General features: G+C 34.7%; 2 protein-coding genes across 2 annotated transcripts; one reads left to right on the top strand and one right to left on the bottom strand.

The window, feature by feature from the left end:
* Positions 1-694: 694 nt before the first annotated feature.
* LOC106910060 (uncharacterized) lies at positions 695-5,726 on the top strand. The gene is made up of 8 exons (XM_088016129.1): positions 695-1,797; positions 1,864-1,926; positions 2,173-2,418; positions 2,529-2,792; positions 3,802-3,918; positions 4,039-4,113; positions 4,197-4,256; positions 4,632-5,726. Exons 1-8 carry the CDS (start codon positions 1,767-1,769, stop codon positions 4,706-4,708), a joined length of 933 nt encoding a protein of 310 aa, XP_087872255.1. The 5' UTR covers positions 695-1,766; the 3' UTR covers positions 4,709-5,726.
* A 1,929-nt stretch (positions 5,727-7,655) lies between these two features.
* On the bottom strand, positions 7,656-9,150 carry LOC106910059 (uncharacterized). Its single transcript, XM_014976615.2, has 5 exons — positions 9,093-9,150; positions 8,854-9,002; positions 8,589-8,703; positions 8,401-8,511; positions 7,656-7,967 (listed from the first exon to the last, which is right to left on the bottom strand). The coding sequence occupies exons 1-5, from the start codon at positions 9,148-9,150 to the stop codon at positions 7,687-7,689; spliced, it is 714 nt and encodes a 237-aa protein (XP_014832101.2). The 3' UTR covers positions 7,656-7,686.
* Positions 9,151-11,385: the final 2,235 nt, after the last annotated feature.

The raw sequence follows: 11,385 nt of genomic DNA, 5'->3' as shown, positions 1-11,385 counted from the left end.
GTTTCTCAGGCTTACATTCCTCTCAGCTACACAAACCTGAGCACATATTCTCAGGAGTCAAAACAGTTTGTGCAGAAAATGTTTCTCACACATTACATGGCTCTTTTTAATAAAGATCTCATAATGCATCAACTGCATTTGTGTAAAGTTCTCAGATAATACTGACTTAAATAACATCCTACTATTTCACAAGAAATTATATTGAAGTACTCTTTTAAATTGACTCATCATAAATCTTATCAAATCACATGAATGCTAAGTTCTTTGTTATTAACAGTAATTGTTATGTTATTACTAATAAATAACTTACGTCTGTATTTCCAGTAGAGAGCAGCAGAAACAGCCACACCAGAAACGCAGATCACAACACATGGTTTTGATTTGAAAGAAATAAACCAGCTGGAATCCAGGAAACTTGATGAAGCCAAACTGTGACTCATTTGGACTGTCATGTTATTACCTGAGAAACAAAAAATAAACTTCACAATCACAAACCACATCACCAAAACCTGCTCAAACAATCTATTATTTCCTGATGAACCCAAATCATGAGTCAAAGTCAAGGTTAACTTATAATGACATTGGTTTGTATTCAAGTGCTTCTGGAACATCCTACTCTTTCTTTACTCTACACTGCATAAAACTTAAAAATATATCTTTAGTACTTGCAGATAGAAACCACTTTACATTCATATAAATGCAACACATTATTCTCATAATCTAGCAAATGAAAATGTTTTCATTTAAATATATGAAGTTGTTCATAAAATCAAAGTAAATTACTTTGCAGACTAAATAAGCATCTGAATAATGTTTGAAAAGAACATTTTACATTAGATTAACTCACCGGGAGGAGAGGATGCGTTCTTGCTTGCTTCACCTCAGACTGCAGAAAACACTGAGGGGTCAAAGTTCTGCTATGAATGAATGAATCGGTTTTATGTATCATGTTTTTTTGGTATTGCAGGTTCAACAAAGAACAAAGAAGTGCTTTGTTGTTGACTTCAAAGTTCGGCATGAGCTTATCTGAGCCTGACTGGGATGAACTTTATGGCAGCAATTAAACCTTATTTAATCTGTTCTCTAAAACTACAGCTATTGACTTTGGGAGATTGTAAAGTAGTGGCTACAGCAGGTCATCTGTCCTGGTCAGGTGCTAAATGTCCTCTGCCTTCCTGATGTGTCTCTGTTGCTCCATAAAGGCCATTACTGCATCCCTCTGTTAGTCCCTATGGGTCATTGGCTGCATTTCCATTAATTATAAAAATGCACAAATTGAAATTACAGAAATAAACTTGCCTAACTGAAACACGACAATTTTGAAAAAAAAAAAAAAAAAAAACTCACTTTAAAGTGGCGTCCAATTACATTCAGTCTTTCTGATTTCATACTGGAGCAACATTTTGAGCTCTATTAGTTTTGGACATCCAGATGTTTCACACTGATTAGTGAACATGTGTGAACAATGCTTCTTAAGAAAAATACTGCAGGGGGCAGCGTGGAGCTGTTTTCAGAGAGCTCCTCTCTGTTCACTCAGTTAACAACATGGATTTCAGGTTTCATCACAGGAAAAGGAAAAAACTCCAACTTTATGTGTCTGGATCATCATAAAGCAGAAGGTGAGTCAGTAATATTTCAGTCCCTGCTGAACATTTCTACCTCCTCCTCCGTCAGCATCAGTGATCATCCAGACAGGAAGAGGAAGTCATGAGCTGCATGTGACCTCGGTGTGACTGTGAGACTCTTGTCAGTCAGCATCGAGCATCATGGAGGTCACAGCTCTCTGCATCCACATCTGTAAGTGTTTTATTAACTCTCGTTTTCATGCTGGTTTGGATTCATCAGTTTATTACGTCTCTGCAGTGATCAGTGAGTTCGCTCTGCTGTCCACCACGTCTGCTCAGAGCTTCTCTGTTCAGACACCTGGTGAGTTTGAAACTATTTTAAAAATGTGCTTATTTTGCAAACAGTATTAAATATGATGTTCTTCAGAAATAGTTTGAAGTTTTTCAATTTGGTATTAATCCAGTTTAAATCTGTTGTCATTGATAAACTAAAGTCATCTTAACTGTCTCATAAGCTGCTGATAAAATAGATTTGCTCTGTTTTTAAAGATTTGCGTTGCCATCTATGTTATAAGTCATTTATTTACTTCTTCCTCTTCCATCACAGATTTTCCTGTTGTCTCTCCTGATCAACTTCAGTTCTTTGAGTACCGATCTGTGTCTGTCTCCTGCCCCAGGGACAAACACATCATGAATAACCTTCAAACGTTGAGTCCAGCAAATGGGTCAGACGTCTGCAGCATCCCAGCTCCATCCTGCACAATCAGTCCTACCTTTGAAAAACACACTGGAGAATACTGGTGTGAAAACGATGAGGGCCAACGAAGCCAGGCTCTCAACATCTCTATTACAGGTCTTCTTAAAAAGTTTAAAGTGAAATTTTAAACATATCCTAATAAATACGTTGGGATTTCTTCAAATAGATAACAAAACATTTTGCTGTCCTCTCTTCACATTCCTCAGATGGTTCTGTGATCCTCAAATTTACAGCTCGACCCGTGAAGGAAGGATCTGATGTGATTCTTCATTGTGTTAATATTAATGATGAGAAACCACAAACATGTGACTTCATCAAAGATAGCGAGAGCATTGACACCACCTATGATAAGAGCAACGTCCTGACGCTTCATAATGTCTCCACGTCTGATGAAGGATTCTACAAATGCAGCATTTCTGGAGTTGGAGACTCTGCAGAAAGCTGGCTGGCTGTCGTCAAACCAGGAAATGGTAAATAGATTTTACTGGTTTTTGACTGGTTTGATTTTGTTCTGTGCAGCTTTTTGCTTTCTGCTCTATTTCAAACACACCAGATAAAATCTAGTAAAACGTCTTAATGTACCAGAGAACATAACAAACACATAATCAAATATGCAAACTTTTTATACAGGACAACTTGAAGAAACATCCCTCCTGGAATAAGGATGCTTAAGTTTTTATTATGTAAATTATATTTTTCTCTAAAATACTTGATTTACTACAAATAATTAATTTGTTTACTAAACTTAAATTTAAGTAAATTAAGGTGTTTATATTTCAAATAAAGCTAAATACTGAAAAAAAAAATTGCAGAACAGTTTCAGAGGTTTTTGCCTTATTCACAATGTAGTGAGCTACACTATTTAATTAGGTAAATAAACAATGAATAATTCATTAGCCACATTTTTCCAGACCTCAAATTTTTACATTACTATAGTTTTTTATTGTTATTAATTTATTAAGTTTATTTGTGTCAACCTGAAATAGTTACAACTTCAACAAGTTTTACAATTTTACAAAAAATGCTAATTATTACTTGTATTAATGTAAAATATTGTACAAATATAAAACATTGTTAATTACTAATACTTATATAATTAACAAATGTTAATCTGCTTTAAAGTCAAATTAGATTTTGCATCAAGGTTCTTACAGTAAAGAGTGACTGTTATGCAAAATAAACATTTTTTAGCATTTCATCATGTTATTCACTCATTAAAAACATTCCTGTGGGTTGCATTGACTCATTCGTCCATGTTTGAAGATTTCTTGAGTCTCTGGTGCATGGCGGCCATTTTGGGCCTCTGCCTTTTAATCCAAAGCTCCACCTTGACTCTTTCACTTATGTCATTATATGTATATCCTCTGTAATTTGAGCTACCAAATTCTAAGAGCAAAAATATTTTTTTGACAAAACAAACAGAACATTTAGTAATTTTGCTGTTGCCTGATGGCCTGATTACTATCTTCTACTTTCCAGAATTTGATGATGAGGAAGCTCAGCCTGTGCGGTATCTGACCCCTGTCACCATTTTGTTGTGCATCTTTGGATCCTTGCTCTTGCTAGCTGGACTGATTTTCTTCAAGAAACACAAAGGTACTGCTAAATCACCTCAGTATTTATTACTGGCCTGCAGAAATTGGCAGAAATTATCACCTTTGGTCAGATGAAAAAATTTTAATTGCAGTTTTTTTTTGTTTCTATAATCCACTGCAGCCCTGAAACATGAGGCTGCCACAGATCTGAACAGTGTCACTTATGCTGTTGTCAACAAACCAAGGAGGGGAAACGGTCAGTATTTTCATTTTTTTTCCGTTTGCAGTTGTTCACGTCTCTGTCAGTCTGTTTCAGTTCCTGTGTCTTTAAATTCTCAGGTGGAGAAACCAGAACCGACCACCAAGTCACGTACGCTTCTGTTGCTCTCAGACCGACAGGTACCTTCTATTGAAACGGCGTTTTTAATCATCTGTGGTGAACCGCCATGACGTCAGTCTAGCACTGCGTTTGATTTAGCTCAGCAGCTCATATTCATATGATCGAAGGCGCAGAGGAAAGTAATTTTAACTTGTTAGTTAAGATAAAATAAGAGCAGAGGTTGAAACAATCGACCCCTCAGGCTCCTCATTTAGACAACAACCACTGAAAGAAACATACCAGAAAAATAAAATAGTTTCTGCAGCTCGATGTGACATGACTTCATTCTGCATATTTTCTGATTAAATGTAACCAACTAACACAACCACAGTCTTAAGTCACAAATATGTACAAACCCAAACTTCACTCATTAATTTACATGTTTTTCTTTTCAGGGCGGGAGGTTTGTGCAGCTCCTATCAGACAATATTCATCAGGACAGGAGCCGGTCTATTCTTTAATCGCTAAATAATCTGTCTTTAAATAATAATTAAACAAAACACCTGCAATTAGTAAATTCACAAAGTTACACTCTGCTTGTCTCCAAAGCTTCAAAAATAATGAAGAAAATAATGACTGGCAATAATGAAGACAGTCATTTCTAAATGTTTCAAAATACAACCTCATGCAGTGGAACGTCATTTAAAAAATAAAGAAAAGCAGTTTATCATGTCATCAGGTTTTATAAGAAGTGGTCAAGTTTAGAGTTTTGATTTTCATAATGTCGGTTCAAAGAAAAGTTTAATTACAGCGAGTATATGACTCTTAAGGATTTAGCAGCTGGTGTATTTTTCTTCTTCTGTGGTATCACAGAGAAGTGGTTCCACTAAGCTGAAGTGAAATTCTTTTGTTTCTACGAATGTGAAGCAGGATTTTGGGAAGTGGGATTCTTTACTCTGATATTGACCTGCAAAGATGTTCACCAGCTATTATTGTTTTATTATAGTGGTTTTAAAATATGACCCCACTGTCATGAGATCAGACCCAGATATTACAACTGATTAAGAAAATATTGCCAAAAGCTCAATTTTAACAGAATTGTTGCAGAATAAATAACATTTATATATGTTATATATAAATTCAAATATATAACAATATTTTAATTTTTTAAAAAATGTCTGTTTAAAAGTGTGAAGATTAAGTGGACCACTGCTATAATAGATTTCCTTTTTGCATTATGAAAATCAATCTGTTCTCAGATCATATAAAACCAAACCAATCTGGAAAGGTGAACCTCAGGGCTCATATTTAGCACCTCTCATTTTTCTGTCAGAGTTTCTCATTCACTTCTCTGTCATTTCCAGATAAATGCTGACATCAGTCTGATACTTCATGTATATGAGAAAGCTGTCAGTGTAAACTATTAGGATTCATTTTAAACTATTTCTGGAAAGGTCAAAACGTGTTATATGGTGTGAAGTAGAGACTCGATTAAGCTCACCTTTCATTTTGTTACCATGGCAGAGGGCTGAATGTTTACAGAAAGAAAAGATTTAAGATTCAATTACTGTGAAACTATTTTTAATGTGAAATCCTAATTTACTATGAAACTCAGACTGACATTGTGGAATCAATTTATTAAGAAGCCACTTCTCTAAGTGTCTGAATTAAAGGAGGGAAAGGCCACACACACACACACACACACACACACACACACACCCCCCCACACACACACACACACACACACCTACGCACACACACACACACACACCCCCACACACACACCTACGCACACACACACACACACACACACACACACACACACCTGCTCTCTCAGATGAAAACCACCTGACGTTTCCTGTGACTGAAGCTTTGATGGAAACTGATTCATCAAAGCTTCTCTTTAGTGACATCTGGTGGTCAAGCATGTGAATAACAGCTTCAGTCTGTAACTTAAAACAGGCTACATGATGATTGTCCAGCTTCAGATTATTAGTCATGTATCAAATTTTTCTATTTGTGTTTTGAACATGATATTGTAAAACGTTTTTTTATTATTTGTTTAAATAAAATCATTTTGATGAATAAATGTTGTTTGAATCATGATGTGGTCTAACTGCTTGTATAAATTTAACTGGAAATGGACCAACATTAATCTTTTACTATATTTTTTTGCTTATACTTATTTAATTCGCTACTTGTTGGATTATCAGCCTTCCTGGGAATTAGAGTTGAGTTGAACCATCTTCCTTGTTACTCTTAATCCTGAGACAGCTGTTAGCTTAGCACCATCTGCTGGAAATAATAAACTGTTACAAGTATAGATTTAAATATGATTATTGATTGAACCTTGCAGTCACTTCTTTTCGTTTGATTGTCCTCGACCTGAACAACAGGTGGATTCATAATCACTGCAAGTCTGAGCTGCTCCACACTGCCCCCTAGTGTTTTAACACCTGATTCAACTTCAATGTATAAATAAAGTCTAAAAAAGCTTTAATTTGAGTCATAAACTCAGCTGAATACAGTTTTAGATGATGTCTAGATAAAAGCTGAAGTTCATAGGATTAAGTTTGTCCTTTACAGTGAGAATGTGAAAAATAATACACCAAATAAACATTTGTTTTATAGAATATTGATTTTATTAATATTCGACTAAAGGTCTATCAGTGGAACAATGATTAAATAAATAATATATATATATATATATATATATATATATATATATATATATATATATATATATATATATATATATATATATATATATATATATATATATATATATAAATAAGATAAAATAACAAGGTGACGCCACATTTAGTGACTGCTCATGTTATTGGTGATACTAAATTGAAATGTTTGACTACACTACAGAACATCATGTCTGCTAATATCTATTTATCTATTTACTGAACAGAAGCAGTAAATTGTTGCAGCTTTTTTCTGATGCTTCTATGGGACCTTTAAAGAGCTGAGCAGAAAAATTATGTCCCCTCAATGATCAGAAAACGAGTGTTGAAGAGCTTCACCACTATAATGTGAAAACTAAAAAGTCAAACAGAAAACTACTTGGATGTGTAGATTGTATAGATTTCTTGTTGGAAACAGAAATCAAGTTTCATTGTTAAACTCTTGATAAATGTATAATAGATGCAGGTGAAGACAATGAAAGACCATCCAATCAGACTATACTGATGTATAAATCTGACAGGAATTATTGCTTTACTCCAGTAATACTTGTTAAAAAAAGTTAAACATTCAGTCATGACAAAGAAAAAAAATAAATACTAAATATATGTAGACCATCAGTCAGTAACCAGGTTCATAAATTAGCATTATTTACATTTTCCATCTGAACTTAAATCTCATTTTTTAACCTTTATGGCTTTTCATGCTGTAACTCTTCACAATATAAATATGAATATTTTCTGTGTTGACTGTCTAAACCAGTTCCCTCCCTCTGTAGATTAAAAAAACTCTCATTTTTAATGTTTTTATAATCTTTTCTTAGGTTTGTCCAGTTTCCACCTGCCTTTCATTCCCCACCATCATAATATTGTCAGATTGGTTAAAAATGGCCACTTCCTTCTCCTGAGCCTGAAGCTTCAGTTTGGTTTCTTCTGTCTCAGCCTCCATGTCCTCTGCTGTGACTCTGATGTGATGCATCCATGTCTTCAGTTTGTTCTTCACTTCCTGCAGCATAGCAGCTTCATCTCTGCAGTCCTGCTCCGTCACCTGGAGCTTCCTCTGAAGCTCAGAGTTCGTCTTCACCAGTTCCTCTCTCTCACCTGTTGTCAAAATAAAAACGAGGAAAAAAAATATTTATTCAGTTTTCTGAAGTTTGCTCGTTTAAAAATGGTTTAAAGTAGTTGCAACATTTAATTTCCCTTTGGGATAAAAGAAAGGAACTCTGAATTGAACTGAGCTTAATACAAAGACAGTCATCCAATTGAATTAGTTCTCTAAAAAAAACAAACTTTCAAACCAGTTCTCTCCAGCTGTTCAGATGTATTCTTAAACTCTGCTTCTTTCCTATTGCAAACTAATTTCTGGACCAGCATTTATGAAATTGCTGACTAAGAAGACAAATGGTAGAACCAAGTGAAAAAATGATTGATAAACTAATAATGGATCATTTACATCACAGGACTTTAAGTTTTGCTCCACCAACTGATGATCTTTCAGTTTCTAAACAAAAAATGACTAAAAACAGAGACTTACGCTTCATCTTGTTGATGTGGTAAAGAGTGATCACCACAAACACCAAGTCGATGAAGACACTGATGGAGAACAGGTGGAGAACCCCTGCAGACACAGCTGCCACCAAATCAGCTGAAGTTACAACAGAACAGCATTTTATTAGTGAGCAGTTCAAGAAAACAGCTGATTTAAAAAGAAGCCCAGATTACCTCCACACATGTGGACGAGAAGAATGGTGAGCACTGTGCCAAGAGGGAAGGATCCGCTCAACGTGGAGACTGTAGATGTGAAACAGATTTCTGAGCGATGTGGCGTAGAAACGTCCTGAAAGAAGAAATGATTTAGTTTTCAAAAGGTTAAGTGTTTGTTACATCCTGCATTATCAGCATGTCACATTCTGTGATGTGTAATTCTGAAAATGTAGTCAGAATGAAACTGAAATGTAAAATCACTGTCAATCAACTGATAACTTACTATAACAGGTTCTGCTTTGAAGTCTTTCTGCTTTACAACTTCAATCTGCTGCTCTTTCAATTTCCTTTCTTGTTCTTCCACCTTTTTTATTGGCTGGATTTGCAATGGAAAATGAACCTGATCTGTTGGTTTATCCACTGGAAAATAATCTAACAGTGAAAAGGACAAAAACACGACAGCATTTTAAAAAGAACCAGCAGGTAGAGACAGACGTAACGGTGTTAGATTATATCACTTACAGCTCCATGAGGAAAAAGCCACAACAGATGTAAGAACAGATACGATCTTATAACCCATGATGATCACTGAACCAGCAACCTGCAGCAAAGTTAAAGCAGAAATCAGTCTGAGGTTTGGAACAATTTACATCAGGAAAACAGCTGAAGTTAAAACAGCTGAAGTTAAAACAGTTCAAGTTAAAACAGTTCAAGTTAAAACAGTTCAAGTTAAAACAGTTACAGGTTATAATCATTACAGTTAAAGAACAACTGAACATTGACAACAAAAAATATCTTATAAATACTGAAACAAACTACAATAAATTTAATTTGTGAAAGGCTACAACACTCACCTCTCTGTGAAGACGTGTTGTCATTGAATGAGCTGCTTTAAGCCGATAAACTCACCCAGCAGGTCAAAGTGCTGGGATCTGCACTTTACTCACATTATGTGTCATAAACTGGGTGTATGCATGAATTGTGTAGCTTTTGCATTCATTTATGTAATGATATACATAACCTAGTTCAGATACAGGAATGCATGGAGAGCAGGGGGTTTTTGTTACAGATATTGGAATTTGACTTGCTATAAAATTTGTACTTTTCATATGGATTACATTTAAATTTTTAAAGATATTTTTAGATGTGATTGTTTAGCTGTTTTGATTCTGGTTCCTCTTTTCCAACATTTGATTGTATATTGAAAAATATGGATTAATATGGATTAACTAGGTGCATCACTTACTGCTGTCACCATTTTTATAGTTTTGATTTATGTTCAGTCGGCTGATCTGGGGATGAAGTTTCAACAATCTGAGTACCAGAAGATTTATTGAAAAATAAAACTGAAAGTTATGAAATGTAAAAATTATAACAGACAAAAACAAAAAGACAACCACAAATTCAGCTGTGATCATTTTTATTTTATTTTCCAGCATGTTCACACCTACCAATGTTTCTACTAAATACTATTAGTAAATTAGGGGAAAAAAGCTTTTTAAAACTAACAGTTAAACATCTGAATTGGCAGAGAGAATGTGATAAAACTTTCTGGATTTGTAAAGAAAAAATAATCAGCTTAGTTTACATAGATGTTCCAACTGAAAAACATGAACATATTCATGTTCACTTAACTTAAAATTGATTAATGATTATAAACATGTATCCATTATCAAACACAATGTGGTCCTTTTTACATAGTAAGTTGGATCCAGATTAGGGTCACTTTAAAAACATATGACAACTTTAAGTGAATATCTGACATTTAAAAAAAAAAAAAAAACAGTTTTGAGAGTAAAGTCCCAACCCTCTTCTGTAAAATACAGATTTGAAAATTGCTAAAATACTGAGAAACCAAATTATTTTAAGTTTCCCTATTTCTGTTCATAAACCTCTATGGGTTCCAGGATCTTTTCTATGTTTAAAATTCGTCTTTCACATGTTTTCTTCTGTTCATCTAGTTTCCACTGGGACTTTAACAGATCTTCTTTGTTCATTAACAGCCTCTCGCCATCAGAACCTTCTCTGTCTGATATTTCTTCCTCCACAGACTGAAGATGCTTTTTGTTTTCCTTCATTTCAGCCTCGAGTCGCTCAAGTTCTTTTTTGAGTTGATGTTTCTGGTTCTCCAGTTCCTGTTTCACCTCATTCAGGGGAGTTAATTTCATAAAACCTGGAGGTGAAAAGGAATAAAAACATTAATATCAGAAAAAAACAAATCAGCAGTTTGCAATTCATAGACGAACTACAGAAAGAAATTAAAGAGACCAAATTTAACCATGGAAAAAGTCTGAACATGCAAAGTGCTATCAGGCAGTAACAGGAGCCTCTGACAGGCTGTTTCCATTTCCTCTCTCTACATACAGACAGACTTTATCACCATAACTCACCTTTGTTTTTCCATTGAAGAACGGCAAGAACCGGACTCATCACCACGGCAACCCAGAAACTTACAACTGCTGTAGCTACAGAAGAGAAAATAAAACAGGATTTAGAGAAACAGCATGAAACAAGACACTGTTTTAATATTTAACTTATAAAGCAACAATCGTAAAGGTCATTGAAATGGACAAAAGGACAGATATGCATATTTAGTCAGTCTGAAAGGTTCGTAACTCACCTTTGGTTTTACATCGATGGACGACTCGACCAGGAGTCATTTTAATGAACAACCAGAAACTTTCAGCTGTTACAGTTAGAAAGGAGAAAACAAACCTGAATTAACAATCACAGTATAAAAAACATTTGTTTTTTAACAATTAGCTACTAGAAAATACACATGAACGTCACCAATAACAGATTCTTCATATGATCA

This window comes from Poecilia mexicana, unplaced genomic scaffold, assembly GCF_051168715.1.
Source record: "Poecilia mexicana isolate PSO_F unplaced genomic scaffold, ASM5116871v1 scaffold_18, whole genome shotgun sequence".
Taxonomy (NCBI): domain Eukaryota; kingdom Metazoa; phylum Chordata; class Actinopteri; order Cyprinodontiformes; family Poeciliidae; genus Poecilia; species Poecilia mexicana.
Note: the sequence above shows the minus strand (reverse complement) of the source record. Positions and strands in the feature narration are given on the sequence as shown.